Raw genomic sequence first — 25980 nt, forward strand, 5'->3', positions numbered from 1 at the left:
ATCCCTGGGACTCGTGAATATGTCACCTTACATGGCAAAGGGGAATAAGGTTGCAGATGGAATTAAGGTTGCTAACCTTAAAAGAGGGAGATTATGCTGGATTACTCAGAGGGGCCAACGTCATCACAAGGGTTCTTAAAAGTAGAAGAGGAGGGTAGAGTGATATGGTGTGAAAAGGACTCCACTCAGCATTGCTGGCTTTGAACATGAGGAAGGGGCCACAGCCAAGGGGCCTCTAGAAACTGGGAAAGGCAGGGAAACGGATTCTCCCCTGGAGCCTCCAGAAAGGAATGCAGCCCTGCTGACACCTCGATTTTAGTCTAGTTAAGACTCCTGTCGAACTTGTAAGAAAAAAAATCTGGCCTTCTTAAGCCATTAAGATTTTAGTAATTCGTTACAGCAGCCATTGAAAACAAATACGATAGGTATAATAAACATTTGTCAACACACTTAAAATCTCTGCATATTATTGTATGTAAATCAAATCACAATAAAAAGGAAGAGAAGGGGAAAAAAAAAACCTGCTTTGTTACCCGAAGGCTAGAGAACTTTGTCAAGGCTGTCCAGACAAGGGGCCACCCACAGAGGCCGTCTCCCCTGCAGAGGGGTCTGCGTCTGCCGCCCTCATGGCCCATCTTTCTTCACCCTCTCTGCTTATCTCCTAATCGCATGTGATTCCAAAGCCCTCTTCACATTAGCTGTCTCATCGGCGTTTTAGGAGATTGCCAAGATAGATATCACCATTCATAAATCCATCACGTTATAGACATGAGAGCTGGGGTCAGGAGAGATCAGCTGACGTGTGGCGGAGCCACGCCCACTCCCTGCCTCTGCGCTCAAGGCCCCGCACACCGCCTGCCTTCTTAGTGATCACGCGGAACACCAGCCCCAGTGATCGGCAGGCAACTCCAAAAACACGAGGGGGTGGGTTTGGGGGCAGACACAGCGTCAATGCCAACATCACGGACAACAGGTTCATGTTTGGAGTGGCCTTAGGGAAGGAAGCCGGGGTTGGGCCAGGTGAGAAAGTGACCACCTGCAGCGGCCACCTCCATGGAAGCTCTGGGGGACAGAGGTGGGAGGGGACCCAGGTATGGCCACTGTAAGCCAGGCTTAAAAACAATCCCCACCAAACAGAAAATACGGACCACAGAATGTTAAAGCTGGAAGCCCTCTATTCCAGACATTTCCAGATGTTTTTCCCAGCAGGGAAACCCTGCTCCTCCTCCGTCCCCTAACACCATCTTCCATAAGGACCCGGGTATAAGAGAGATACAGGCAGAACTGCTCAGCCTGAAACACAGCAGGGAGGATGCCCCTCACATCACTGCAACCCCTCCTTGCAACGCCAGGGCTCCACAGAACGTTGTTTGGGAACTACCCATTTAGTCCCGCCCTTCACATTTTGCAGAGGAGGAAACTGAGGCCCAGAGGGGGAAACAGACATCTCAAGGCCACACAGAGCCCACGTCTCCTGCCTACTCGAGCCAGTCCCTTTGCCCAGGCTTGGTGGCGGCTGCGTGACACAGCAAGCAGCTCGAATTTCATTCCTGCTCTCAGATAACCGTCCAGCGGGCACAGTTTGCCCTCCTCGGGCTGCTTGAGCTGTATGGGGACTTAAGAACTGAGGTCTTAGTTTAAGATAATAAGGAGACCACCCTTTCAGATCACTCTTGAAAATACTGAGATATCCCTTAATTAGCCTGGCAGCCACCCTGTGTGCCCAGCCAAGTCCCCGCAAAGGAACAGAGCGTGATTTATGACAGGTCCACCCGGCTCCTGAAACCAGAGGCGGCCCGAAGTTAGGGGCCAGCAGACAGCTGGCAGCTCCTCTAAACAATAGGCCGGAAGTGTGCAGGATGGGGTGGGGGGACTCCTTTCTTGAGGTGCAAGAGGTCACACTGTGCAGGATGGGGTGCGGGGAGAAGAATGGGAGCCACGGGCCTTCGCCGTGTGCCGGACATACACCAGGGAAGGTGAGCGAATGAGCACCTTATTGAAAAGCCATCTTCCCCAGAATTCCCCAGACTTGGGGGAAGGAGGGCAAAGACAGTCTTGGAACCTTGGAGCGCAGAGCCAGCCAGCCAGCCTGCACCTGCAGGGACACGGGAGGAGCCCTTTACGAGCATCTCAGAGAAAGGAAGCGGCAGCAGCAAGCAGCGGAGGCGGATGTGATCCAGGACAGGTCTGGCGGGAGAGGGGGCGGTATGGGGGGCGCAGCCCCCAGCGCTCCTGGGACAGCTTTGAGACTTTGGTCCTTCCCCAAAGGAAAGCATTTCACCCGGCAGCAGTCCACCTTCTAGAAACCCTCACACTGAGCCTTCAGAGACTCCAGAGAAGGAGCTTTTCTATCTGACTGCCTGGTACACGGCCCATGACGTTCACTCTGTGTGCTCACTTATCTGCTGCAGGATGAATTACGTTCCAGGCTAAATGCGAGAATCTGAAAAATGTGACTGCTGAACAGGGCTGAATCCTTGTGCTTAAAGGAGCAGATGGCAATTCCTCCCTGGAGTCTGACTTTTTCTCTTTTTGCTCTGCCTCTGGCACACGGGGACCTCGGCCTCGGCCCTGCAGTCTCCAGGACTTGAAGAGATGTCTCCAAACAGACCAACCCATTCCTGTCCAGCTTGTTCAGAGGCTCTGCGGGTGACAGAGTGACAGCAATGGCTACCCAAGTGTGGGGTTTACCTTGTGGGGTTCTCTTCCTCTACCTGTGATTAACGGAGACTTCATCACTTCCTGGGGACCCCTGATCTGTAAATTACAGCGAACAATAACTGAAGCCTTCTGATTTGCTTGGCACCTAAGTGCTTTGTATACAGTATCTCATTTAACCCTTCTAACTACCCCATGAGGTAGGGGCTACCACTATCCCCACTTTACAGATGAGGAAACTGAGGCTCAAAGAGGTTAAATAACTTGCCAAGTCATACAGCTAGGAAGTGGTGGTGGTGCCCCAGGACTCCAGCCCCACCGGTCTAACACCTCGGCCCATGCTCTCAACGCCCCTGCTTTGTTCAACACCTCTCACTTGAGCAAGAGTGTGTCAAACTCCAAACACCTTTTGGCTTTTTATAAGGCACTCCCTACCCACCAGCCCAGGTCTCTCAGCTGCACAGCACAGTCTCACGGGCTCTTCTCACAGGAAAGAACAGCCAAGGTAGGAACACATGTGAATGCCCCAACTTTCCTGCAAGGCCTGATGCTCTTGTTAATCTGGGCTCCCAAACAAGCCTCTTTTGCTAGTTGAAGCTTTGCCGGGGCTGCGGGTTACAGGTTGTTCACCGAACCACTGTCACTCAATGACCACCGTAGGTCTTGAGCCCCTTTCTTAGAAACCCGTGACAACAATCAAAACCCAAAGATCATGTACCAGGAACCAGGTGATAAAACACACACGCTTTAGGCACAGGAGCCTGGAGAACTGCAAGTCTGGAAACCTGAATTTTAGCCATTGCTCCTAGATAACCAGCTACGTGAACTTGGGCAATCTGCTTAACTGGATTTGTGCCCTAGATTCCTTATCTGAAAAACATGACTCTTACCACCTGCCTCGTCTGCATCACATGGAGGGGGTCCATCAAGGTTGCAGTTATGAAACACTACGTGAAACGCACTTTGATTACTACGGGAAGCTACTCAAATGCAGGGTGTATAATCTATCAATACCACTTTCAAAGGAAATCAGTTAGCAGGTAAGATAGGTGGATCGACTAATGCGCTGGGTGTTATGTGATGACCAAAGTCTAGTGTCCCCAAAACATCCAAAGATAAACAAGCCCAGCTCCTACTGGTAGGTCAAGATGGCCTGTAAATTGACAGCAAAAACACACTGAAGAGCCTTTCCCAGTAACTGTCACAATGAAGGAAGTTAAAAAAAAAATCCAGCTGGAATTCCACTAGTTACAGATGCCATTCAGATTCTGTTAGACACAGAGACAAATGTTTTTGCTTCCACTTCTCAAAGTGTAATACACCCAAGGCAGAATGGTGTCAGACCTTCCCCCCTGGACAGGCCCAAGCCTTTCAATATGAACGGTTTTTCCAATATTTTCAACTATTCTTGACTTCAGGAAAAGTATCATATTTGAAAAGAATCTAATAATTAGTGAAGAGGGCATTAAGAATCAAACACTCCCCTGGCATAAATGATCACTCACTCTATGGACATGTTTTTAGCAAGGTTTGATGGGTTTCAACCAGTAAACATCTATCTGCAAGTCTCAGCTCACCAATGTCTCTGAGGACGTTGCCAGCTTTAATGAGTTCAGAAATAATATAAACTTTAAAACAGAAAAGAAGGAAGTGATGAAGTGAACGAAGTACGGGTTGTAAAGGCACTGACATTTCAACTTCATTTTTCTGAAAAGAGTTCCTCCCTCATCCAAACTGTAGAGCCATCTCTTGATAACTCAGACATAAACAGCATGTTTCAACTCCTCTTCCCTGCCAGGGCTGGACGGAGGCCACCCTCTGCTCATCGCTGATTCCCAAGGCCTGAGAGAGGGGCTGGAGGACAAGGAGGACCAAATTAATCTGGGCACTGGGCTCCAGGGAAGGGCTTGAGCGCCAAGGTCAATACCAAAGCACTGGACCTTCATGATGCTTTTCAAGGTGAGTTAATTCTGGTTGTAGCAAGCAGCAAAGTCCCACCTGTTCCCTAAGAACCACTCTTCTTCTGAGACCTGAGAGCTTAACACCTCTCCTTACCTGTCCCCCGGGGCCCACAGGAAATAGCACTGGCCAGGAAAGTCTGCCCGATCTGGTAAGCAGTCTGGTCCCCCCTCTCCCGTGTGGATCAGAACACTGACAGCTTCTCACATACTCATCCATGACACCTCCACCAACAAACTGTACTTCCTAAAAAAATATTTTTTGAAGGTGTTACCTTACAAAGCCCCTGTATGTGTAGCTAAACTGTCAGCAATAACACCTCCAGCAATATTTAAGAGTCAAAGCACACAGATTTCAGGGAGGCAGGTCAGCCTTCATTCTAGAAGGCCCAGGGACAAGAAGTTAAGGGGACTCCAAATTTTCTCTGGGTTCAATTCTCAAACTTCCTTACGGAAGCCAAATTGTGTGGGGTGCACTGGCACAGCCATCTGTCCCTTCCAGCCAAAGGCAGGAAAACAAAGAGCCTCCAGAGAAAAACAATGATGACCAGTAAAATGGGAAACTGAAGCAAGCCCAAATTTGCCTGAAGCGACGGGAGACTGCAGCAGGGACCTCCTTGGGAAATTTAAGTACAAGAAGGTACTCTGGTTGCTCTTCAAGCCAACATGAGGTTTATAAAAAAGAAAGGCACTGTAAAGCAGACGAGACTTCGGTCAGACCTCAGGGACGACTTTCGTTAAAGCACTCAGGGAGGTTTTGGAATCTCGGTCTACGGACATCCACTCAACTAGAGAAGAAGAAAATCAGTATCAGTGAACGTCTGGGGCTGCTGGAGACGCACACTAGTCTCCAAGGGTGCCCTCCAGGACTGATTCTAGGATTTAACGCAAGTGCCTTCTGGTGGTTCAGGTGACACTCTCAGGTCTCGTGTCCGCTTGCCCACAGCCTTGCTGTGGGATCTGTGACAGGGGGGACAGAGGCCTTCTCAGTGAGCCTCCAATGTGTATCATGAGACCTCAAAAGAACGATGCAAGAGGTGCTGCAAAAACTCCATCAGCAAGAAACGCACACCGGGCATCAGCAAAGGAGGGTTCAGGTGGGTCCCCTGCCCAGAGCCTGGGGGCAACGCGGCCGCTGTCCCTTCCCGCTTCACGTGGGGGTTCCATCCGCGTTATCAAGAAAGAACTGACACAGGAGTCGGAGGATAAGACCTTCGCTCTTTGGCCTTATTTCTATCCTGGGTACCTGAGGCCAATCAATCAACACTGATGGACATTTTCTGCCCTAAAATCACCAAGGTTCCCCAGGGCATCCAACTTGAGCTTTATGTCGACGTCAAGAAGAATCCTTTGCACACCCATTCTCTGTGTTTGTACAGAGAGCAGCAGGGGCTCAGAGAAAGAGCTCCACGTCCTGAGCACTCAGCAAGGTACAAAGAGATGGACGGGGTGGCTAAGGAACTGGGCAGGTATGGACAGGGCATTTATTAACCTGCAGCCTCGGTTTCCTCATCCGTAATGGAGGAAGGAGGAGGGGAAGTGCCATCCAAGAGGCCTGGAGGATGGAATCAAGAAGGTAACACAGTGCAAGCCCAGCACAGGGCCTGCAACTGGTAGGTGTTCTGTACCAGACACTTTCCCTTCCCCACTCTCAACAAACCGATCTGTGACACACCTGCTCGACAGATAACATCCAAAAAGAAATAAATATACCCTGGCCTGTCGGGGGCAAGGACGTTGGCTGGCAAACAGCAAAACATCAAGCAAAGCGAGCAACTTCCTGACGGAGGGCTCACCATCACCTGCTGTCCTCTGCTCGATCAAATGGCCTCTCAGGTCTCAGTCCTGGTCTGAACCCCAAAGGACACGCTCCAGGACTTTCAGTCCTCCCAACCCAGCAGGTCCATTTCACTGGGTACTGGCCCATCAGGGGGCCCATATGGCTGCAGAGAACATCCTTGAGATCCAAGAGTAAAACGTACAGATGGCCAGACGGATGGAGATGGCAGGATAAAATTACACAGCACTCATCTGTGTAAGTGCTGCTTAATAGATTATGGCTCTGGCATCAGTAACGTGTATCCAAGTAGGTTACAGCCCGAGCCAACTTGGTGCCCTTTAGAAGCACTGACTAGGGCTTGGCAGGGGCCGTGGAGATCACCTAATTCAGCCTCCCTGACGATAAGCTCAGTACCTGGGTCGAGCAGTGGTCTCATGCCCCGCGCCCCTGCCGCCCTCCCCCAGTGCTATGCTCCAACCACGCTGGCCTCCGTCAGGTCCTGCAATATGCTGGCTCATGCCAACGCATCTGTCTGAACACTCCTGCCCTCTGCTCTTCACGCCACTTGTTCTCTTCTCGTCTGCTAAGTCTGGGCTTAAATGCATCTCCCTGAAGAAGCCTCCTCTGACCACCCTAAGTGGCTTCTCCACGACACTCTTCCCTCTTCACGCTTCTCCCTTATTTAATTGTTAACTGGCTTACAATCCATCTCCCCTGCTAGACTATAACCTCCTCGAGGGCAGGCCCTCTCTGATCTCAGTCCAGACTGTGTCACGGCCACCTCACCCAGCACCTGGCACCCAGCAGGGGCTCCAACAATACCTGCTACCTTAACGAACGCACAGTAGTCCTGAAGGACGTGCAACCCCGCAGAACTTAAATCGAGTCCCGCTCTGCATCTATGGCAGCTGAAGTTTAACCCAATAACCAGAAGATCCCCGCCCGTGAAAGCTCAAAATCCCGCCAAGCGGGGAACATGCCGAATGCCAAAGGCCGGCTGAAGGGGGCTAACGTGGCGTTCGCACCTCTCAGAGGCTTATCAGGTTTGTGCCCAGGCCTCTGTGATGGGCTCAGGCTGGCTGGGGATCCTAACCCATCTAGTTACCTGTTAACTACTCTGGCCTCGCTGACACTTGCATTATGAAGGGGGGCGGGAAGGACAATCACTCGTGGACCTTCCATCTCAGAACCTGGCTCACACCCCTGGCTTGATAACAACAAGCTCGGGGCTGAACAGTTTGTGGGCTTGTGTTGCAAGGAGGCTCATGAAAACACATTTTTCAAACACCGTGCGGTGAGGGCAACTGAAGCACCATCCTCCTCCAACAGCAATATAAATGTTTAAGTCCTGAATTCAAAGGGAAACAAGTGGCTTGACGATATCAGATGGTTTACAGGACTCTCCCCTTTGGCATCTGGGACATCTTGATGACAAATGTAAACCCCAGGCAGGGTTTCCCTGGGGGCGCGGTGGTTGAGAGTCCGCCTGCCGATGCGGGGGACACGGGTTCGCGCCCCGGTCCGGGAGGACCCCACATGCCGCGGGGCGGCTGGGCCCGTGAGCCGTGGCCGCTGAGGCTGCGCGTCCGGAGCCTGCGATCCGCGACGGGAGAGGCCACAACAGTGGGAGGCCCGCGTACCGCAATAAAAAAAAAAGAAAGAAAGAAAAAAAAACAAACCCAGGCAAAGGTAACTAACTGGGAGAAAGATCGAGAGGCTCTGACACTCTCACAAAGGAACTTAGAGGACTCGGGAAATGCACGTGGGCATAGATTTCTCAGTGAGGAGGAGGGTCATGGCAGAAGTGCCGAAGCCAGCTGCGAAGGTCACTTAGGTTCTCAGAGCGCTCAGGGTCCAGGCTCGTGAGTGACATGTCTTTAAGGCCCCCACGTGAGGACTCTAGCCGCTGGCAGTTTCTAATGAGAAAGAATTCTCAACCATGAAGTTAGCCCGACTGGAAAAGTTCCAAAGGGAAAGTCCCTCCAGTTACTCAGAGGGGGGGAAAAAGGTTGCCTTCTCGCTCTGGAATCTGGGGATATTTTATGCACACGGCTCTAACAGAAGTTACTAAGGGGAAGTCAGCTCGCCTTTGATTATTCCAACAGGCTACTGCTCTTAAGAATTGCACAACTCTTGGACAAGGCAGGGGTGGGTTTCGGCTTTGTTTTTTTTTTTTTTTAAGACTATCCTTGCGGGAACTACTTATTCTTTTCTAAGAGCATTTCATTATAACCTCCCTAACTCACGTCTTTTAAATGTCTCTGCTCTGGTGGGAATGTGACCGGCAAAGCAAAGCCATCAGAGCAGCCAGGGTGCAGGTGGACACCCCCGGAGCTGCCACCGGGGCTTCTCAGGAGGGCAGTTCTGCTTCCCTGCCGAGAAATGGATGGAGCGGCCACCTTTTTTGAATGCAGGCTGAGTAATCTCAACCTGCAATCTTCAGCTAACAGAAGTTGCCCAAGCTCCAGGAATTATCACTGTGAGACAGACACCTTCCTTTGTTTTCATGTGGTTCCATCTTATAATGTGCTAGATGAGATAAGAGGTGTCACCCCACCCAGGGCAAGATCACAGGAGGATTATGGAAATGCCAACAGCCCTCCTTCTCTGGGGCAGAGGGATGGTCCGTCCAAAAGGCAATGGAATCCATCTAGTTCAGGGGCGACCCGAGAGCAAAGGGTAAGCTTCTACCGGATGGTCTTGAAGACTCCCAGGCCAGGTCCCTATCATGAAGGCGCTGGTAATAAAGAAAAATATCCTAGGAAAAGAAATCGGTGAGGGCGGGAGAAAAGACACCTTAGCCAAAACCCTTCAGATGTCTTCGAGCTACACAATGGGGAGCTCTTAGGGGGAAAAGGAAAATATTCTGTTTCTGGAGACAGCTCCAAGAATACTGAGCTAGGCGTGAGAAACAGGCAAGCGGATAGACTGGGGGGAAAAAAAGAAAAAGAAAAGGTGGGGAGAGGAAGGAGTCAGGGAAGGGGGAGCGAGATGGCTGAGAGACAGGGGAATTAAAGAACACCATGGCAACAAGTCCGTCCACCTACCCTGGCCGCCCACCCACAGCCAGATTCTTTGCTGACGCACTTGAGAACAAGCTGGTTTCTACCAGCTCAGGAAGGTGAGCAAACCCGGAGAGCTCATTAAATCCCTTCTCAGCGACTCTTGTCTGCCTGCAGATAGTGAGCAAGGAGGATATAAATAGAAGTTATATAACATCTCTTTGTTGATTCCTGTGCTTACCAAAAAAATGCAGCATGACCTTGTTTTTTTTTTTCTGCAGCGTTTTCTTCAGCCTGCGGGCTGAGGACTTTAAGCCAGTTAGGGATCATCTTAAAGTTTAAAGAGTAGGCTATAGATTTCCACATTAAGGACACTCAGGAGGATCATTCAAGTTCAGAACCCTCAGGATCAAGTCCTCCTCAGGTATAAAAAAAAAAAAAAAAATCTACTTGCTGTAGACTAGAACTTTAAGGAATCTGGTGGCACCCTCTGAGGACACTTCTGATGATGCCAGGAGTTGTATTAACACCCAAGAGCAGAGAACCGTGTGACACCAAATACATGACTTGAGTTTTCAAAGGAGGTCAGAGCACTCAAAATACATACATGTAAAGCCAACTGATGGTTTCTAAATACCTCCAGGAAGACTCAGTTGTCTTTTTCTTTCTCAACAGGCAAGACGGTAAGAGTCCAGTGGAGCGCAAAGGCCTCCTCCTTAGGGAGGCCAACAGAGCGGAGAAGTGCAGAGGGCAACACCAACGGGAGGCCCTGAGATCTACCCCAACCCGGTCCGAGCCTCCAGCGCTGCCGGGGCTCCTGGACAGACTCTTGTTCTGGCATCTTCACCTGGAGGTAGCTTTAAAGGAGCGTGTGCTTACAGGCTGTGCTGCTGAACCCCCATTACTCTGTTATCTTGTCTTACCTAGTGATGCCACAAGGCTCTTTCAAAAAACTGTTACCATGGGAACTTTTCCCTCTCAAGCATTTTTCAAGAAATGTTACAGGTGCTGGAGAATCCAACGCCCTTGGTCTCACCAAGCATTTTCTGAGTCTTTGAACGTGTGGCTTCAATAAAGAGGACTTTCAAACCCATGATGCAAGGGTTTTGAACACAAATCTCTTCAAGGGATGGGGTTAATCACACAGGGCATGGGGTGCTATGATGGCCCGAGGCCCCACTAGGCACACAAATTCTGAACCACAGGGCCTTTAACGCATCCTATGTGCTAAACAGAAGACCCCATAGGGATATAAGCAGCTCAGAGGGTGACCCCAAAAAGGGATGCTGTGGCTATCATCCCTTCCATGGGATTTCCCTTCTCATCAGAGCCGGGAGGTGGTCAACAACACAAAAAGGTATCCATCCAGGCAGGGAAAGAGCCACCATCCCCCACTGAACCCCTGGTCCTAGGTCAGCACGTCAGCTCATCTCTCAACGGAGCCCTATTAGCCCAAGCCTTCTCCTCTTCTAAATTCCTGTGAGGAAAACACCATCGACCTTCTATAATATAAACAGCGCAGATCTGGTAGGAACCAATACGTCTTCCTGTCCCGACGTGGTCATGTTGCCAGGTAACAATGTAGAAATACACTCAGAAAACTGTATGTGACAATATACAACCTCCGCTCTGCAGCTGATAACCGAGGGAGTGTTAAAACACCATGTTCTCTGAACACTTGGGCTCCTGGTGCGAAAAGAAAATTAAACGGGATATTTCCTCTTGTAAATATAAGACAGGCATACGACTCACACATGCAGCCACTAACCGCAAACGGCAGAGGGGTTTGCCGCAGCCATCTGCAATGCACCCCAGCTTTCACTCTCCTGCCCCTCCACTCCCCTCAACATGGATTCCAGAAAACTAAGAGAAACATAACCAAGCCTCTCCTGTGTTAGAGACAAGTTCACCTCTGACCAGAGAGAGGACACCAGTGGCAACTACAGAAGAACTCATACCTTATTATAAAACTGGGCGTGCTTCCTAAGTTGACTTAGAGAATTCACTGCATGACCAGGCAGTGACCACTTGCTTCTCAGATCAAATAACCAGCGCTGCCTACCCGCTCCCAACAATGACGAGGAAGATGCTGCTCTGGAGGATGCAAAGCACCACAGTGGGTGTGGAGCACTGATTAACTCCCTGGCATTGGACCCATGCAACTTCAAGGCTGTCCAACATGGTAGAAAGTCAAGAGGTTTTTGAGGGAGATAGACCTGGGTACCGAATCTCAGCTCTGCTAACTGGGTGACTTTGCGTACGACCTCCCTCGATCTTTTGGGACTCAGTTTTCTCATCCAGAATTGGGGCTATCCCACCTAGCCCAGATCAAGTACATAGCAGCACCATGCGCTGTGCCGGCCCTGGAACGGGCACTTTATAAAGGCAACAAGTCCTTTCCTTTTCCTTCTGCAACACGTAAACATTCTTCAACCTGCCCAAGACTCGAATATGGGGAGAATCCAGTGCATGGAGCTTCTTCATGCAAAATGGGCAAAAGATGAGCTCTAATAAGCCTCACATTACACCAAAGTACATAAGCTCCTTCAGATGCAAGTGAAAATCAAAAATTGTAGCAATATAATCTAACTCTTCTTAGGAGCCCTAATTCAATAAGCTGCCCTCTGTCTCCACGGAGAGGAAGTTATGCAAGAGACCTTCCTTCCCATTAACTTTCATGGACCTGAGACCCCGGAACCCACTAGAGGGGAAGCAGCATGTGTGGCACATATAATTTTTATTTGGCAAATGAGATGCCCAGCCTGAAAGGTAAAGTCTTTTGTGGTTCTCTTCTCCGTCATGCACAGGCTGGTGATGTAACCAAAGCAAAGACACACAAGCTATCTCAGGACTTCTCTGGAAGGCAGACCACCCTCCACAAATGAGCCCACTAACAAAAAGAAGAACAAAGAGAAGCCACAAATTCTGCAGAAGGGCTGAGAACTCAGGCTCTTCTCTATACTTATTCATGACGTAGGAATCGAGTTCCCTTTACCCAACACATGCAGAGACTTCCCTGGTGTTCCCTGGGGAAGGTGAGGTTGAAACAAACCCTGATACACCTACCAGCTAGCTCTGTGACCCTAAGCAAGCAACTTGACCTCTCAGATCCTCTATTTCCCGCTGAGCAAAAAGGGGTCCAGGCAGTACCTGCCCACACAGGACCACCACGCAGAGTACATGAGATCATGCAGAGAAAGCACCAAGCCTCGCCCCTGGCATGTGAGCGTTCAGACTTTGGTACTCATTACTATCACCACCAACTATAGTTACTATAAAGAAGAAAAGAAGAAGGAAAAGATCCATCAAGAATCTCTGGCATCACAAGGAGATTTCTCCAAATGGACATTATATATTTCCCTTGGGTTCAGATAAACTTAACTCCTTCTCTCACCTAAAGAAAGTGCCTCTTTAAAACTGTGATAACCGTTAACAACACATTTTCACATTTCACAACCTCATGTTTATATTGGGAAAAGAACAAGACGACGAACGTAACGTGGTGGCCACATAAGAGTCTAGACTTTGATTCATTCAGGGAACATTTATTGAGCACCCACCATGGTCCAGGCGCTGGGAAGTAAGACTGGGGCTTGACCCTGGGAGAAATTAACACTCTTGGGTGCGGGGAGCGGGGAGGAGAGGAACACATAGAACCAAAAAGAAACTGTGAGCAATGACTTCGTATTAGGCACCACTCCGAGCGGCTGTGTGCTTTCCACAGATTATCTCATTTAATCCCTAGAGTAGCCCTACAGAGCAGGATTCTCTACGTGTACTTGTTACGTACAGATTGACTTCCCTTCATCCAACACATGCAGAGACTTCTCTGGGGAGCCTGGGGGTGAAGACAGACTTGACCTCTGCCTCCTCAGGTCTTACAATGAGCCTCCATTTCAAGACTGGCCATTGCTAAGTAAATGAACTGCCCAGACAAAGAGACCACTACTTCTGCCTCAGGGGATCAAGAAGTTTCCAGAGCAGGACGCAATTTAAACAGGGCTCAGGGAGCGTGCCAGGCAAAGGGAAAGCAGGCACGTCCCACACGGAGCAGAGGCATCTGAGTACACACCCAGGGCCGGGCAAGCGAGCAGGTTGCAGCCACAGGACAATGAACGTGGGGGTGAGTGTGGGGTGGGGACCCAGGCAGGGCCAGGCACGTGGGCACCAGTGGATCGCAGAAACATGGCAGTGGACTTGATCTTCCGCGGAAGGCTGTTAGGACAGGGGATGAGGTGGTCCGGCCTTCCTCTGGGGGGGAGGGGTGGGTATCACTGACAGCAGAGTATGGGAGAGAGGAATGTCCAGAGGCAGGGAGGCCTTGAAGAGCCCATCTCAGGCTCAGAACTCAGATGGCCCGTGCTGGCAGATGGTACAGGATGCTGGTCGGGGGCAGGAATTCTGAAGCCACAGCGCCTCGTTTCCAACCCCAGCTCCCCCAGCCCCAGCCGGGTCACTTTGGGCATGTCATGTAGCCTCCAGGGGTCAACTGTCTGGCTCATTACAAGTCTGAACGAAGTCCTGACTATCAGAATACCGGGAGGTAGAGTGGACGCAGAATGAGTTCCTGATGAAAATCAAGAGGTAGGAGACGGATGACATCAAGGTTTCCAGCTCAGATGACTGCACAGGTGGCGGTGGGAAGTCCACTGACCTAGATACAGAACACAAGAAGGCCAGCGGGGTGGAGGACTGGAGGTGATGGGCACGCTTGGGGTCGCGTGAACTGAGAGTTAACACAGGCGGAGATGCCCAACAGGGATTTGCGCAGAAATCTGGAGACGATCACAGAGGTAGGGCCAGGAGCTGTTGGCATAAATGGTAGCTGGGAACCATGCGGATGGATGAGGTCACCCAGGGAGCCTGGAGAAAAAGACGACAAATAGGCTGGAGACCAGGCGCCAGCATCTCACATATCTGAAGGTTAACTGTATGTGTCCCAAGGAGTCCCTTGTTCACCACGAGGAAAACCTCCAGAGGAAGCATAGAAATAGCACAGCGTCAGGCCATCAGGAAGTGACTGACGTAAAACGTGGCACCCTGGGGTGGACGGTCAGACAGGGCTTCCAGATGAAAACTCTGGACTCCTGAGCCATGTATACAAATCCCCTCGGGAAGGAGCTGCCCGAGTCTGCCTTCCAAATCTGCGTTAAGAAGTGGTAAGCAGCGCGATGGAATATATTCCCGCAGAGGCAGTAAAGGGAAAGGGGAGATCACCCCTCCAATCAAAAAAGGAAAGAAAAAGTAGAGGCCTCTCTTTCCCTGAATTTCCATGTATTAGCTGAGTAAGTGGCCAGACTCTCAGGGGACTTAGGATATTAGTCATCTGGTGAATATTTACCACAAACCTATCACTGCTCTACCAGCGGGTGAAGAACACAGAACAGAGGAATTAAGACATGGTTCTTTTCCTTAAGCAGCTTCCTATCTCGACAGCAAAGATTCAACAAACACAGGGGCTGGCAGAGGTTTTCCATAAAGGTCCAAATGGTAAATATTCTAGGATTTGCCGGCCATTCGGTCTGCGGTACAAGCCCTCAGCTCTGCCCCAGCAGCGTGAGAACAGCCAAAGACAACACTAACGGTTATTGTAAGGCTGGCTGTGTTCCAGTAAAACTTTATTTACAAAAGCAGGCGTCGGGCTGGATTCGACCCGCCGGCCATAGTTTGCCAAGCCCTGGACCAAGGTATCATAAGCCAACAGAGGAGAATGTGGTGTCAGCTTAGCAGTTCATAAGAGGAACTCCATCCTCAGAAGTCACTAAGGAAAGTTAGGAAGAACACAGACCTCTTGCTACAGCTGAAGGAAGAGAAAGAAAGAAGAACAATTGAGACTTGTGGATTTAATAGGATACAACAAAGGCATAGTGACAACAATTTTCCAGTCTTCTCTGACATTTTTTTGTTCCTCAGTCAAATTTTGGAGACCATGGAAAACCCGAGGTTTCCTCTGAAGATATCTCCTCTTAGAAACTAACTCCTGCTTATAGGTTTTCTAGGAAGCAAGAAGATGAACACTTTGTATCCAAAGATCTCCCCCCAACTCCCTAACGACTGCAGTCCTGTCAGGGAAGAGCACATGTATGGAACTGTCCACTTCTGCCTACACTGTTGGCTTTGCTACTCAGGAAATAAGAAAAGTAACGTTGGGTCTCCAGTTCCTCTACAGGCACGAGCCGGCGGGCACATCTTCCCCTCGGACCACCGCAACAGGACTGTGCTTCTCAAACCCAAGTGACAAAGAACATGCTGACCATCTTTGCAGTAATGTTTTGTCCTGAACTGCACTAGGTCCGTGCATCATCCAGGGCTCACATCACTTGGACAGCTGGGGGCGTTCATTCAAGTCTTATATTCCCAACAATGGGACCTACTTTTGGATCTTGAGTCTTCACTGCAAAACCTTGGTCTAGACCAATAATCCTAAAAGACTCTCGTTCAGTGACACGTCAGTTTCCGGGGAATGGACAGGAAGGGCCTATGTCCAAGTATGACTTAGACCAAAAAGTAATAATAAAAATAATAAAACAGAGAAGGAAAGAAAAAGTCCTGGGTCAGGGAGCAGGTAACTGGACTGCCTGGTGCTTTCTGCTTCACCCAGAACGTCCAGCAGGGTAAGGAACCAGTACCCGAAGCAATGAAGCCTCCCACCCTCCTGGACCTCTGAAGTTAGCTCAAATACAGAAAGAGTGAGAGGGACTTAGGTGACTAGTGTGTGAAAACAACATACGACAGCACACCCCCCAGGCCCACTGGATCTTCACCCACTAGACAGAAGCAAAATATCAGAAGTTGGATTTTTGACGGAGAGCAAATTGAAGAAAACAAGCTCATTTTTAAATAATAAAGACTGCATTAACACAAAAAATCACCACCTGGTTTTTGAGATCCTTCTATGACCTGGGTACTGAGTGAGGCACTTCCGGTGAATCACCCTGTCCAAACATCCCAGGAGCCCTGTGAGGTGGGGACGGACACCATCCTGCTCCCCAGGCAGGCGCTGGACTGGGGGGTCAAGGACGTTCCCCGAGCCCTGGGGTGGGAGGTGAGAGGCAGGGCTGGAGGCCTTCTTTGCTCCATCAAACCAGCCCCAGGGCAGCGGCTCATTCCTGCAGCCACGCCCTCTACCCCCGAAGTGACCCTGTTCAATCCGCTCAATAACTGCATAAGGAAGGGACTCAGGTTTTCTAACTCGTGGTTTACAGATGAGAGAACTGACTTTCAGAGCATCCTGACAAAGTCCAAGGTCACCCCGCTGGCAGGGGCAGGGCCGGAATTGTAGCCCAGGTGTTTCCACTCTGGAAGCCAAGCTCCCTCCCCGCCACGCCTGCCCTCTGGGCAGTGTCCCCCGAAGTCCCTGACCCCAGGCCACCCGTTCTCCAAGGAGGGCCGACTGGCAGCGCCTGCAGCCCTCCCCGAACCAAGCCAGGCAGCTTCGCCGTCCAGACCCCTGGTGGCTTCGGCCAAAGGGCACAGGGGGTGGGGCCACCAGCCTTCCTCTTATTGTCATGGCAACGGCTCCCACACCCCCCAGGCTGGGGAGAAAGCAGTCTCCTGACTCCACTGCCGGCCGTGCTCTTCTCCCACATGGATAAAACCCGAGGTCAGAAAACACCGCTCCCCAGTGACTCATTTCTGACTCGGCTGCCAAACACAACACCCTTTTACGTAACTCGCTTGCACACCAGTCTCCTCCTCCTCCTCCTCCTCCTCGGGGTAGCTGTCCTGTCAAACCAAGGCTGATCTTCCTCACCAGCTGGCCTCCCATCTCCCGTGAAGGCAAAGCAAAGCGCCCTTCCTGCCCCCCATCTCCGCTCACTGGGGTCAGGGGTGGCCTCCAGTCCAGCGTGCTCCCCGCTCAGTGCCTTCTTGTGGTGACTTCTTCTGGAAGGGGTGGGAGATTTCCTATCGAATATTGGCTCTTGGGCTGATGTCCTAAGCCAACCACAAAAAATAAGTGTGCGGCAAGGAAAAGGCCCCTGGACGAGGGACCTCTCTCTCTCACTCTCTCTCTCTCTCTCTCTCTCTCTCTCTCTCTCTCTCTCAGCTGAATCCGCAGCCAGCTTCCTGACAGAGCACTTCTCACTTTTTCCAACTCGAGCTGTGTACGTGCGGAAAAGAAAATCCTTTCTGGGTGTGTCTGTAGGCTAGACTTGGCATGGGAAAAGCCGTGGGCAGCCATTTGATACATACAATTCACTGGGCTTCTGCAACCGGAAGCAATTAATCCAAAAAAAATTTTTTTTTCCGATCTTTTCCCTTCATTTGCTGGGAGGTTCTCTATGGTCATGACAGCACGTACAGCCCCAAACATCTGTATGTGCTTAGAAAAGAAACCTAACACTGGGTATGTTCAAAGATACATTCTACTCCTCCTCTTCCCCCAGGTGAGAGCAGTCTCTGTCCTCCTGAAGCGAAGAGGAAGTGGAGGAACATCCCCCGGGTGCTGGTGGGGACATCTCAAGAGGAAGAAACACAGAAATTGGCAAGGACACGAAGGACGGATATGCAAGTGCCATGAGACTCGCTGAGCCCTGCGTGTGCCAAAAATTAATTCATAAGCAAATGCTTATTTTATAGTTTCCCACTTGCTACAAAACATCAAGCGGAAAGATTTCTTCTGGGGGCTGGCAGGAAGTGGGTGGCATGAGAGAAGGCAGAGAGAAGGCAGGAGTTACTCTTTTTTTTTTTTTAATAGATCTTTATTGGAGTATAATTGCTTCACAATACTGTGTTAGTTACTGGTGCACAAGAAAGAGAATCAGCCATATGCATACACATGTTCCCATATCCCCTCCCTCCTGAGCCTCCCTCCCACCCTCCCTATCCCACCCTCCTAGGTCATCGCGAAGCACCAAGCTGATCTCCCCGTGCTATGCGGCTGCTTCCCACCAGCCGACTATTTTACATTTCGTAGTGTATATATGTCGATGCTACTCTCACTTCGCCCCAGCTTCGCCCTCCCACCCCGTGTCCTCAAGTCCATTCTCTTTGTCTACCTCTTTATTCCTGCCCTGCAAATAGGTTCCTCGGTACCAACTTTTTTCTTTCTTTTTTTTTTTTTTTGATTCCATACATATGCATTAGCATACTGTATTTGTTTTTCTCTTTCTGACTTATTTCACTCTGTATGACAGACTCTAGGTCCATCCACCTCACTACAAACAACTCAATTTCATTTCTTTTTATGGCTGAGTAATACTCCATTGTATATATGTGCCACATCTTCTCTATCCACTCATCTGTCGATGGACATTTAGGTTGGTTCCATGCAATCAAACTACCAATGGCATTCTTCACAGAATTAGAACAAAAAATTTTACAATTCATATGGAAACAGAAAAGACGCCGAATAGCCAAAGCAATCTTGAGAAAGAAAAACGGAGTTGGAGGAATCAGGTTCCCTGACTTCAAACTATACCACAAAGCTACAGTAATCAAGACGGTATGGTACTGGCACAAAAACAGAAATATAGATCAATGGTACAGGACAGAATGCCCAGAGATAAATCCACGCACATATGGGCACCTAATTTACAACAAAGGAGGCAAGAACATACAATGGAGAAAAGACAGCCTCTTCAAAAAGTGCTGCTGAGAAAACTGGACAGCTACATGTAAAAGAAGGAGTTACTCTTAAAGAGAAGCTGGGTCCCATGGCTCAACGATGTCACCCATTCCTGGAGAACCCAAGGGTAGTGGTACCATCTCCTTGTTCCTGTAAGCAGAGGGTTCACCATGAAGCCTGAGCCACTCTGACAGCACCCAGGTAGGAGAGGTTTTGAAGGCAGTATCTATCTTCAGACATTGTTACCATCAGAGAAGACCAGGGCAGGGACAGAAGATATGGGAAGACTTGGAGTCCACTATGCCAGGCCAGGAACTATCCCCAATTCAGCTTCCAGGCATTTCAGGGCTTAAGTGATGGTGTGACAGATTACAAGGTTTCAGAGCAAGGGCAATTCTCCGTGTGAGGGTTCCTAGCGAGCACTGTAGGTCCTTAGTTTTGGACTGCTACAAATGGAATCCCTCTGAGGTCTGGACAATGAAGTTTAGAACTTCTGAAGAACTCTGGTCCCCAGTGACCTTATTCTCAGTACAAGGGTGAATTTTCACACACCACCAAAAGGGGAAGGACAGGAGTCGACACTTCTGCAAAAATGGGATTGAACTTCCACAGAAAACTGAGTTCCTCCATTGCAGAGACAATAGTGTCTCCCTTTCTTGCCCAACTCAGGGGCTTGACCAACCCATGGCAGGTGCTCAATCAACGATAACAAGGATGTGGGGGAGCCAGCCTCACTCTCTCCTTAGTGCACAAGCTCTACTCACAGCAAGAGGTACCACTCCTCTCCCCTCCCTCTGGAGCCGAGCCGGTCTCACGACTGGCTTTGACCAGTAGAACATGGCAGAAGTGTTGTACCATGGATTCCAAGCCCAGGCCTTAAAACGACTGGTAGCTCCCACATCCTACTCCCCGAAACACTGCTTCTCAGAACCCAGCCACCATGCTCTGAGAAGCCCAGACCACACAGAGAAGCCACATGGAGGAGAACCAAGGGCACAGCCCCCACTCAGCAGCCAGCTGGGAGTTAGCACCAGTGCTACAGCCGTACAAGTGGCCATCTTGGCCCTTCCAGCCCAATCAAGGCCCTGATGACTGCAGCCCCAGCCAGGATCACACAGAGCAGAACTACTTACTGCTTGTATGATGAGGGGCGAGTTCCGTAACTATTCTGGGCTTTAGTCTCATCTGAAAAATGAGATAATCATGGTACCTACCTCTTAGGGAGACTGTAAGAATTAAATGAGATGATACATGAGAAACACGTAAGCATAGTTCCTGGTCCACAGTGTGCCCTTAATAAATGCTGGTTATCGTCATCATCATTATGGTTTTTACTTTAATTTTTTAATGATCATACAGTAAAACTGACTTTTTTGGCGTGCAGTTCTACAAATTTTCACACATGTATAGATTTGTGTGTCCAAAGCAGGACACACAACAGTGGCATCACCCAAAAAACTCCTCTGTGCTATTCCCTTACCGTCGGATTCTCCCCTCAGCCTCATGCTGGAAACCACTGATCTATTCTCCGTCACTACAGCCTTGTCCTTTGAGAATGTCATAGAAATAGAACCATCCAGGGCGTCACTTTCTGAGACTGGCTTCTTTCACTCAGCATAATGCCTCTGAGGTGCACCCACGTCATCGCATTTATCAATAGTTCATTCCCTTTTATTGTTGAGTAGGATTCTGCTGCATGGACGTACCACAGACTATGCAATCACCGTACTTTAATTATTTTCACAAGCCAGGGAAGAAAGACTTCAGAAATGGAGCCAGCCAGCCATCACTACTGGTTTCTGAGTATTTCTGGAAAAAAAATCTAATAATTTCTAAAAAAAATCCTGATTCAAAGCGGTAAGGAAGCCAGGAGTCCACATGCATGTATGTCTCATGATAGTTACACACAGGAACAGAAACCCAGGGATGACTTCCCTAATCCTACACAAAACTGGGTTGGAAAGCAGGTCTCACTCCCCTTCTTCTCCATGTGAAGGCTGCTGCACATCCTGGGAGGAGGTGCTAGTAAAGGTAAGGGCTCTTCTGCAGCTGTCTCCTTGGAGAACCAGCACACAGCTCTGGAACTGGGCAGCGCTGCATGCCCCACAGCGACTGCCCTTTCTACCACCTGTCCCTGAGAAACATGAGTCCAGGGGAGCCCACCTGGATTCCTTTCCTGGGACTGGGACACATCACGGTGAACAGGAAGGAAGGCGGGCAGGGCGCTCCAGCTGGGACCCACCCCGCCTCTGATGGCTGACAGCCTTCGGTGATCATTAGCAGTCACAACTGCAGCCTTCGCCCAACTCACACTAACTTCCCAGCTGCTCTTTTACTCCTTTGAACCGGCTTCTCTGAAGCAAAACAAAACTGAATCACACTCCCCCTGGGACTTCAGGGTGTCTGTGCTTAGGTGGCCCCAGACAACTTGACTTCCACATCATTTTCTCTGGAGAAAGAGAAGCTCGGGGCCAAGTCAGCTCCAGGCTAGAATGAATTTTCCTGGAACCACAGGTTTCTAATGAGGCAGTGGGTGAAATCCTCCCAGTAACCCCTGAAATCACAGAAGGAGAGAGAGGAGAGAGAGATGGGGCGGGGGCAGAGCCAGCACACGCTCCATGCTGTGCCCTCCCAAGCTGGCAGGGGGCTCACAGGCCACCCTATCCAGGCCCACCCAGCCATAAGCACACCGGCTCTTCCAACAGAGAGCAGCTCCACTCGCCGAGACGCTGGGACTGGAGCTCCACCGTGGCATTTCATCTGGAGCCTGAGCATATGAGTAATAAATGTGTGAAAACATGAAACTAATATTCGTAATTACTTTACAAGATAAAGAACTTGAAGGAAAAACAGCTTCTGTGTGCCTTGCCATCACCATCAGGGGTACACTGTGAAAAACACAGCATCTCGCCAGAAACTCAGACTGCGTCGTGCCAGCCAGGCTCAGCGCCGGCAGCCCTCAGTCTCCCTGAGCCCTCCCCGGGCTCCATTATTCCTTAATTAACAGTGTCTTCTTGTGTCCAGTCATCCAGACTCGGTAAAGCCTCCGGAGCCAAGTGCGGGCCCTCTGACCTTCTCGCTTCTGGCATCCAATCGGGTGACACTTTGGCCAACATGCATTAACTATAAATGGGTCCAAGGCACCAGCCTTGAGGAGGGAGCGAGCGCTGGAGAGTCTCCATTCATGACGTCCTGCCCCCACCAGGCTCAGGATACTTTTCCTCCTTTATTGAAGTATAGCTTTTGTATAGTAAAGCACACCAATTCTAACTGTATGGCTCACAGAGTTTGAAACAGATTTATACCCACGTAACTACCAACATGTAGCCCATCATTTCCAACACCCCAAAAGGCCCCCTATGCCCCTCCTAGAAAACATCCTGCCCTGTGATATGACCAATTCTATCGTACATTTATTTTGAATTCAGGCTTTCATTAGCTCTCTCCTAAATAACTTCTGATTAACTTTTAAATTATTGGACTGCCTCCTTCCAGGCCCTGCTCTCCTCAATTTACCTGTCAGATTTATAGTCCTATGTTGTAGCCCCGAGGCCCCTTGGGGGGCTGCCCGGCCGCCAACATACCCTAGCCCCCTTTCACCCTCCTCTGCCGGCTCAGCTCACTCTGAAGGACCCTAGCCCGGCCCTGTGAGCACGCCTTCCACTCTTGCGCCTCTGGGCCTTCTCGCCCCGCGGCATGGTCCAGCCTCCCCACCTCCCAGCTCTGTGCACAACTTTCAGACCCACACCCATCCTTCAAAGCCCATGTCATCAAAAAACCTTTCACGGACTCCTCACACGGCTGCCGTTACTTCTTCCTTGGAGGGTCCGCAGTTTCTTTCCTACCTCTTGGATGGCACTACACATCATTCTTGAGACACAGCTTCCTATGTGCATGTATACTAAGTCTTATATCCTTGCTCCATTTTTAATTTCTTGAAGACTGGGATTAGCAAATTAGCAACTTTTTTTTTTTTTTAATTGAGGACGGGAAGGAATAACCTAAGGTTTCCAAACTTCTTATTTGGCCAGTAGGAAAAAAACCCCAACCACTATCAACACCACTTCATTCAAGAAAAGACATCAGAGATTAAAAAAAAAAAAAAAAATTGGACAGACTATAACCTCAGAATAAAATGGTCAGATGGTCCTTCAAACTGATACATTTGGTTTAGGAAACACTGACCACATCACCCTTGTTTCCACACTTGGATGTGCCTGGAGAAAATTCTCATAGACCGAATGGCCGCAGTGTCTGAAAACCACTGCCCTGAAGTCCCTAGTTCAGCATCGTGTACACAGCAAGTGCTCAATTAATGTTTAGTTTGACTTATCTAGTCCCTGGGAATCACATGGTTCACAGACCAGGAGAGTTTCAGCCCTGCTTCCACGACAGCGCGCACACCCAGACAGCAGGACCACGGCAGTGGGCGAGCGAATCCTCGTGATCAGAGGACCTGCAGGACCCATGCACGCGCACACGCACGGTCAGACTCATGCGGGACAAAATCAAATGGCAACGCCACACGTTACAGGTCACAGGTGCCCGTGTGACAGCTCAGTCGCGCAGCGGACTCCCCCACCGGCACAAATCTCAACCGAGGGCAGCGCACATAAGAACGTCAGAAGTGTGTGTTGGGGCCCTCGGGCTGGAGGGTGAGGAGACAGGGCCGCCGCAGTTGCCATGGTAGGCGGTGGGGCCCAGGGCGCCTGGCTGCAGGAGCGAGTGGAGCTGAAACCCAGGTGGCCTGGCTCAGGCCCAGGAGAAGAAATGCCCTTTTAAAATTTGCACGAAGAAACAAAACTTCATTAATCCAGATTCTGAAATTAAATTCAAGACCAAGAATACATGGTCAGGGCTTCCCCGGTGGCGCAGTGGTTGAGGGCCCGCCTGCCAATGCATGGGTCGCGGGTTCAAGCCCTGGTTCGGGACGATCCCACACGCCGTGGAGCAGCTGGACCCGTGCACCACGGCTGCTGAGCCTGCGCTCTGGAGCCCATGAGCCGCAGCTGCTGAGCCCGCGTGCTACAATTGCTGAAGCCTGCGAGCCTGGAGTCCGTGCTCCGCAACAGGGGAGGCCACCGTGGTGAGAGGCCCACGCACCACGGCGAGGAGTGGCCCCCGCTTGCCGCAGCTGGAGCAGCAACGAAGACCCAACACAGCCAAAAATAAATAAATAAACTTATTTAAAAAAAAAAAAAAAGAAATAATACATTTAATTAGGGGACCAAACATCCCAGCGTACACCTGCTGACCTAGCATAATAATTGATTGCATTAAAAAAAAAAAGAATATAAGGTCAAGTCAAATATATACATAAGGGTGAACTGTATGGTATATGAATTATATCTCAATCAAAAGCTGTTATCAAAATGTGTGTGTGTGTGTATGTATACACACACACTATGGTATATGTATATTATCTCTATCTCAAGCTGTTATCAAAATGTGTGTGTGTGTGTGTGTGTATGTATACACACACACACACACACACACACACACACACACACACAGCTAAGTAAACCCTTATTCAGAGCCAACAAAGAATGAAGAATGCATGAAGAAGGGAGTATCCAAAATATCTTAAAATATTTAAAGGAATCTTTTTAACTGCCATGTCCATATGAAAATTATGTATATATTATTCAAATTCATTAAAATTGCTTCTTTAAGGACTTCTACTCAGAATTCTACTTCCTATTGTTATTTAAAAATATGTGTCATAACAAGCCAACAAAAAGTCATCTATTTATCTTTGACTAACCTAGCCTGGCTTTCCCCTATTAGCTCCTATTAGTTCAAACTGGTTCAGTTTTATTGAGCTTTTCAGTTAAAAGAAAGAGAAATCTATAGTTTGCAAGAGCTGCAAGGTCCATAGATGTAACAAATCTAAATAGCACACACAGTCCAAACCCCTTCTGGTCATCAGGTGATGGGACCCTCTATGATCTTGGATAAAAACTGTAAATATAATTCATGCAATCATTCATGGAACAAACATTTATGGATTACCTATTATGCTCCAAATCCTGGGCCAATTTTCTTCACACATCCTCAGCCTTTTATCAGTTTTTGAATGTAACTCATGTTTTAGAACCAAGTCTGAATTAGGACAGGATGACCACAGCAAGGTATCAAAAGAATTCGCTTTTCAGAACAATACAATTTTGTGCCCTAAGAATGAGCTCTCTCTCGTACAGGAGTCTCAGCACCGCCCAGTACCTGGTTCCCGGAACAAAGCCTCCTCCTGTTCGGCAAGGACGCCCCATCAGCAGCGAAGCTGCCTTCTTACCTGTATGGTGGTGTTGCCTCCTTCCAGCAGGGCGATGGCCAGGAGAATGCTTTCATGGAACACTCGGTCGCTGGATGCGTTCATTATGAGGTCGATGACCAGATTGGAGGCCCCCTCCTTGTCAAGGTGGCACTGAACCTCAGCCAGGCTCATCTCCCCCCTGCTCATGGAGCTGGACCCGGAACCTCCCCCTAGGAAGATGCAACATTGCTCTTATCAACCACAATCAGAGCAGCTAACATTTACTGCATACTTAGCGCGTACCAACACTTTGTGCACTCAACAGTTTAGTGATACTGTCTCTTTGAACCTTCTTAACAAGCACAAAGGAAGGTACTCATTTTTAGCACAGAGATGAAGTCTCTTGTCCAAGGACACCCGGTGCAGCTTGTAAGTAACAGAGGTGGAACTTGAATGTAGACAGGTAAGATGAAGGAAGAATAACACATTTCAGGCAAGAGACTTAAAGCCACCCAGTCAAGACTCTCCCTTGTATTAAAATACAGTGACCTGGGGCAGAATTATTAAGAACTGATCTGAGTTTAAGAGACAAACCGAACTTAAACACTTCTTAGAACTTAAACACTCTCAAGAAGCATAGCCTATAATGATCACTTCTGTCCTCTTTCTAAGAAACCCACCCTAGCCCCAAAACTCACCCTTTCACATACTTTGTATCTGTTCATTCATTCATTCAATAAATATTGACTCAGTGCTTGGCA

General features: G+C 49.4%; 1 protein-coding gene and 1 long non-coding RNA gene across 5 annotated transcripts in view; one reads left to right on the top strand and one right to left on the bottom strand.

The window, feature by feature from the left end:
- Positions 1–25445, bottom strand: part of LOC114484938 (inositol 1,4,5-trisphosphate receptor type 1-like) — a 98608-nt gene extending 73163 nt beyond the window's left edge. For 2 of the 3 annotated variants that reach the window (XM_055082607.1, XM_055082608.1), the window contains exon 1: positions 25259–25445. In XM_055082607.1, coding sequence (XP_054938582.1) covers positions 25259–25426 — 168 coding nt within the window. In that variant the 5' untranslated portion in view covers positions 25427–25445. Of the gene's footprint in view, positions 1–6412; positions 6432–25258 lie in introns of those variants that run through there. The other variant, XM_055082609.1, reaches the window with a different exon arrangement.
- LOC114484940 (uncharacterized) lies at positions 1873–10565 on the top strand. 2 transcript variants are annotated; one of them, XR_003678317.1, is made up of 3 exons: positions 1873–3163; positions 4457–4617; positions 10074–10565. It is a non-coding gene; the product is annotated as an uncharacterized lncRNA (long non-coding RNA). The 2 variants fall into 2 exon arrangements; XR_003678316.1 differs by having other exon boundaries at positions 1873–2185.
- Positions 25446–25980: the final 535 nt, after the last annotated feature.

Source organism: Physeter macrocephalus, unplaced genomic scaffold (genome assembly GCF_002837175.3).
Source record: "Physeter macrocephalus isolate SW-GA unplaced genomic scaffold, ASM283717v5 random_183, whole genome shotgun sequence".
NCBI classification, from domain to species: domain Eukaryota; kingdom Metazoa; phylum Chordata; class Mammalia; order Artiodactyla; family Physeteridae; genus Physeter; species Physeter macrocephalus.